At 43.1% G+C, this 6,000-nt stretch overlaps 1 protein-coding gene across 1 annotated transcript in view; it reads right to left on the reverse strand.

Annotated features, from left to right (window-relative positions):
- The window catches only part of LOC149461483 (twisted gastrulation protein homolog 1-A-like), a 59,293-nt gene extending 56,894 nt beyond the window's left edge, over positions 1-2,399 (reverse strand). The window contains exon 1 of the mRNA XM_089678152.1: positions 2,264-2,399. Within this exon, the coding sequence (XP_089534278.1) occupies positions 2,264-2,275 (12 nt within the window). The 5' untranslated portion in view covers positions 2,276-2,399. The remainder of the gene's footprint in view (positions 1-2,263) is intronic.
- Between the last annotated feature and the right edge of the window lie 3,601 nt (positions 2,400-6,000).

Genomic DNA, 6,000 nt, shown 5'->3' on the forward strand with positions numbered 1-6,000 from the left:
TCCTGTACAATTTCTGTGCAGTAGTCAGGTTCAGACAAGGCTGCTATTAGAAACCACGGAGCCCTGTACAGCCATTGTAACAAGGCCCCCAACTAAACACAGTTTACTATGCTTTAGTTATGAATGAACAAAGTGAGTTGTTGGTACCAATCACTGTTCATTTAGGAGAGGAAGGGGCTGGTAAATGTGACATATTTACGGACCCTTCCCCCACTATTCATCCTAAGGATTCTATAGTGTGTTTGCAGCTGGGAAGAAGAAGAGAAGAGAGAAGACAGCAGCATTGCAGGGGTGAGGGGACACACAGGGGGGGCTTGGGCAGCATGGGGAAATGTGTGGTGCTCCAGGAGGTGCTGCAGAGACAACCGAACAGGGGATCAGGTCCCCGCTGTGCCGATCACCCTCCCTGCCCACATCTGATTCACCCAGCTGCCTGGGCCCCCCTGCTGGTCAGGGCCCCGTACAGGAGGAACAGTGGTACCCCCTCATCCATAGCCCTGGGTTCAGGTGTGGATTACAGGCTAAGAGCTGATTCACACATGTGCGATGTGGATTGAAGTTCAGGTTTCACAGCTAATTGACACAGTAGTTGTTCAGCGGTTTGGGTCAGGTTTACATCAGGTTCAGGTCAGAATTTTATCCTGTTCACACATGTGCAGTTTATAAATGGTTCCCATAGAAGTCAATAGCCTGTAATCTGCACCTCAATCAAACCACACTGCTCAGAAATCGTACATGACTCTTTTTCAAACCACATTGAATCCGCACCACCAGTGCACCGGACATATGTGAACAGGCACCAAAGGAAGCAATGTTTTTTCACATGTCATGCGGATTGGATGCGGTTCAAACTGCATATATGTGAACCGGCACTCATTGACTCCTATGGGAAACACTTTTGAATCGCACATGTCATGAGATTGTGAACAGGATTTCAGGCTGGTTTTCTCTCCTGATCGATGTAATCCTGACCTGACCCTGATCAAAACCTGATCTGATGCTGATCTAAACTTGTGCTGAACCGCTGAACTACTTTGTCAATAAGCTGTGAAAACGGAGCTTCAATTTGCACCCAACATGTGTGCATCCACACTAAGGCCTCATGCACACGGACGGTGAGAGACTGAAAAATATGCCCAATGTAAAATCCTGGGTGTTTTCCTATGCCTGGGAAGCTACAGACGGGCGTATTTACCACAAGGCAAACAAGGCATTTGCCTAGGGCGGCATTTTTCAGGGGGGGCAGTGCCGCCCCCTGAAAGAAGAGACAGAAGAAGGGACAAACACGGCATGGGGACCAGGTGGGAACTGAGAGAGACTAATTGGGACTAATTGATGGTGTATGTAGAACCCGACTCTCATTCCCGGGGATGTCCGAGCTGTGCAAGTGAGTGTCTTCTCTCCCTTGCTGGGGGTTGGGTGTCTGGTGTATGAGGGGCGATGGTAGTGGAAGGCTCTCTTGGGTGGGGGGACAGGGGTATTATTGGTCAATGTCAGTCTCACTCCACGGGGGTTGGGGGGTGTTGGTCGGTTCCAAGCTCTCTTTGCGGGGCCCAATTTTTGTGTTGCCTAGGGCAGCACAAAACCTAAATACACCATTGGTTACAGATGCAGTGTAGAGCCTGCTAGACAACCTAATGATTGTATGTGGACATACTCTTGTAAATGCTGATGCTTCTGTGCATGGTTTTACACACACACACGTACATACAATGTATATCCCGAACATAAAACCTCTGCGTTCAGAAAATATGCTGTATGTATATGTACGGGTAAATGCTGAAGAACAGAAGCATTGGTGGTTACACCTGTACAGCCACATACAGCCATTCACTTGTATGGCAGGCTGAATACAGCGCCTGTGCCCCCCCCCCCCCCCCAGGTGCAGGAATATGCCCAGGATTTTACACTGGCCATATTTTCAGTCTCTCACCATCCATGTGCACGAGGCCTAACTATGCAACTAAGTTAAAATAACTTAGCTTAGTAAATCGAACTCCATTTGTGTTACCCTGTAGTTCCACTAATAATGAAAATAGAAGTGGGAATTGTATTCGAATGGTATACAGGCTTGCCAATGACTGCAAGCAATGCTCGGTTTTCTCGTGTCATTAGAAAAAATTATGTGAATGACCAGTCGATCTGACCAATCAAAAAACATTAAACAAAACAAGTAAGCAGTTTGCTTTAAAACATGTGGTGGACAGACCCTCTGCAGCATACCCTTTGTGCTCCCAGCTAGGTCCTATAGCCTACGGCTTACCTTCCTTGCCATCCCAGAATGCAGATCAGGCCCAGGATCAGTTCTTTTCTTCAATGTCTGGAAGGACAGAGTGCGTGTGGTAGGGGAGGGAGATCTGAAGAGGGAAGAGGAAGAAGGGGGCTGTGAGTTGCACGTACATAAGGGGGGGGGGGGGAGAGAAGGCAGAAGGCTGTCACTGACAAAAATGAGTTTCTTTGGCTAACATGAAAAGAAAAACAAAGAACATGTGGAACAGATTATAATTTGGAGTGCTGCCAGGCTAGAGCAGAGCTGGAGGTAGAGAAGCATCTACAAGGGGAAGGAAAAATTACCACAAGAAGAAGCAACAGCATTTCCATGTCAACTCACTTCAAAGTCATGGGAATCTCCCGTTTTTTTCCTTCCTCACATGCTTTCCTGTTTTAAATGTTGATAATAATAAATAATAATCATGATAATAAGAAACCCCAAGGATCCCTGTCATCTTCCAGAGACCCCAACTCTTGCCACCTGCGTGTATTGGTTAACCATTATTTAGACGTAGCCTAAAGCATCCATGAGTTTCAGGGATGTCAACCTTTGAAGACCTACGTATTGTGTAATGAGCATATTGTTAATCCTTTTGCTGCCAGGCCCCATGCTCCACTTTTAAACTCAGCTGGTCGGACCTTTTTTGCCATTTTTCCATTGCTTTTTTATTTTTCTCTTACAGCTTTCAGAGTTTGTAAAAGACCCCCCAACCCATACATTTTCTGAAAGCACATGACCAGTAGACTAAAAAGAAGGTACAATTGTTTTCAAGGCTCCATGATATTTACGCAAATGTTTATCAAAACAATATTTTCGCTGAAAATACACTGAAATCATTATTAGCAGATAAAAACACAACAAATTTTACAAAATTCCTGCTAAATATAAAATATTAACCTGTAATGAGTTAATAAATAACAAATATTTGTACATTTTAAATTGTGTCTTTTTGCGAAATGGAGAAAATCATAAATGTAAATATCCAAATTTGTCTAAAAATCTGCAGGTTTTCATTTCCAGCTTTTGGAGTTTGTGAAAGACCCACTGAACCATATATTTTCTGAACACATAGGACCAGTAGAATAAAAGGAATAATGTGCTACTGATTTTTTTAGGCCCTGTGATATTTGCGCAAATGTTTATCAAAACAATATTTTTGCTAAAAAACACGGCAACATTTATAAAACTCCTGCTAAATTCCTACTAAATATAAAGTTAAAATTGTATTGAGTTAATAACTAACAAATATTTGTAATTTTTTAATTGCGTCTTTTTGGGAAAAAGGAAGGTAAGCAATACTGTAAATAAAAACAATATACTCTAAAAATCTGGAGGTTATCATTTTTCTCGTACAACTTTCAGAATTTGAAAGGACCTCCCAGACCATATATTTTCTGAAAGCACATGACCTATAGAATAAAAAAAAAAGTGCTACTGATTTTCTGCCCGTAATAGTTGCGCAAATGTTCATCGAATCACCATTTTCAATACACTAAAATCATTATTATTAGTGGATACATATATGGCAAAATTTACTAAATTTCTGCTAAATCCCAACTAAATATAAATGCTAAAACTGTATTGAGTTAATAAATAACAAATACTTGTAAATTTTAAATTGTGCCTTTTTTGTGAAATTATGAAAACGGAATGTGTGCAAAACTGTAATTAAATATTATTTAGTTTTAAAATCTGGAGGTTCAAATTCTGAATGCTGTAAGTGAAAATTGGCAAAGGACCCCCCAAACCATACATTTTCTAAAAGCACATGACCTGTAGAATAAGTGCTACTGATTTTTTGGCCCCGCAGTAGTTGTACAAATGTTCATCAAATCGCTATTTTCACTAAAAATACACTAAAATCATTATTAGTGCACACAAACACAACCTAACTTTTAAAAACTCCTGCTAAATTGCTACTAAGGCCATGTTAACATGGGGCGTACTAAAATGTATGCCCCTGGAGGACCGTGTTTACCCGTATGGTGTGGTGTGTGGTGGGCGATTGGTGCCCAGGGCTGGTGAAAATAGAGTGGGGCGGCATTTAAAAAAAAGCTTAGTGGTGGAGGGAGGTAGAGAGGCTGGAGACAGGGAAGCATGGGAGGTGGCAGCATTGGCACGGGGGATGTGTATATTACATTTGAGGTGTATAGCTCTGATCATCGGCTTGAGAACTATTTGCTTGTTCAGCAGCATAAGCTGAACACTTTTGCTATAAGCTCAAGTTCACTGGAGTGACCATGAGCCTATAGCAGAGGAGGAATGTAGGTCCGTACGGCTCATGGACCTGGCCAGCTAGAAGCAGTGCTGTAATAGGACCATTAGCATATAGGAGAGGAGGAATGCAAATCTGTACAGCGCACAGACCTGGACAGCTAGATGCAGTGCTGTAAGTCCATATGCCATAGGACCATTAGCTTACAGCAGAGGAGGAATACAAATCTGTACAGCGCACGGACCTGGCCAGCTAGATGCAGTGCTGTAAGTCCATATGCCATAGGACCATTAGCTTACAGCAGAGGAAGGAATACAAATCTGTACAGTGCACGGACCTGGCCAGCTAGAAGCAGTGCTGTAGGTCTGTAAGCCGTATGGACCTGGCAGCGAAAGGGTTAAAGCAGAAATGCCACTAAAAAAGAGCAAGATACAAATAACCTACAGTTGCAAGAAAAAGTATGTAAACCCCTCATCCCCACTGTAAAACATGGCGGAGGGAGCATCATGGTTTGGGGCTGCTTTGCTGCCTCGGGGCTTGGACGGATTGTTGTTATTGATGGGAAAATGAATTCCAGAATTTATCAAGACATTTTTCAGGAAAACGTATGACCATCTGTCCGCCAACTGAAGCTCCGCAGAGGATGGGTGATGCAACAGGACAATGACCCAAAGCATACAAGTAATTCAACAAAACAATGGCTGCAACAGCACAGAATACGCCTTCTGGAGTGGCCCAGTCAGAGTCCTGACCTCAACCCGATTGAAATGCTGTGGCATGACCTTAAGAGAGCGATTCACACCAGACATCCCAAGAATACTGCTACACTGAAACAGTTTTGTGAAGAGGAGTGGTCCAAAATGACTCCAGATCGTTGTGCAGGTCTGATCTGCAACTACAGGAAACGTTTGGTTGAGGTTATTGCTGCCAAAGGAGGGTCAACCAGTTATTAAGTCCAAAGGTTCACATACTTTTTCCTCCCTGCACTGTGAATGTTTACATGTTATGTGCAATTAAACCATGGCAACATCTAATGTTTGTGTAGTATTATGTTCAGCAGACTGTGTTCTTCTATTGTTGTGACTTAGATGACGTTCAGAGCACATTTAATGCCCAATTCATGCAAAACTCCACGTAATCCCAAGGGGTTCACATACTTTTTCTTGCAACTGTAAACCTGCACATCATTGGGTTACATTATTTTTCGTAGGTACGTTACCTGGAAAGGTGACTGGACTATATAAGGGGGGGGGGGGAGAGGGGGAGAGGAAGGAAGTCTACCAAAGGGAGAATAATCCCATAGCTCCCAAATAGAGCGAAAGTGACCTGAGTGTTCACCCACTAGAGCTGTAAGATATTCAATTTCCCTGATTTCAGAGATCGCTCTTAAGAGATGATTTAGCGTGGGAACATCAACTGATTTCCATAGTCGTGGTATCACCCATCTAGCGGCTATCAGAATGTGCATTCCTAACCTCTTAGATTGCTTAGAGATACCCCTAAAGGGTAGCCC

The sequence above is a fragment of the Staurois parvus genome, unplaced genomic scaffold (assembly GCF_062004578.1).
Source record: "Staurois parvus isolate SC_StPar_1 unplaced genomic scaffold, SC_StPar_1.0 ptg000199l, whole genome shotgun sequence".
NCBI lineage: Eukaryota > Metazoa > Chordata > Amphibia > Anura > Ranidae > Staurois > Staurois parvus.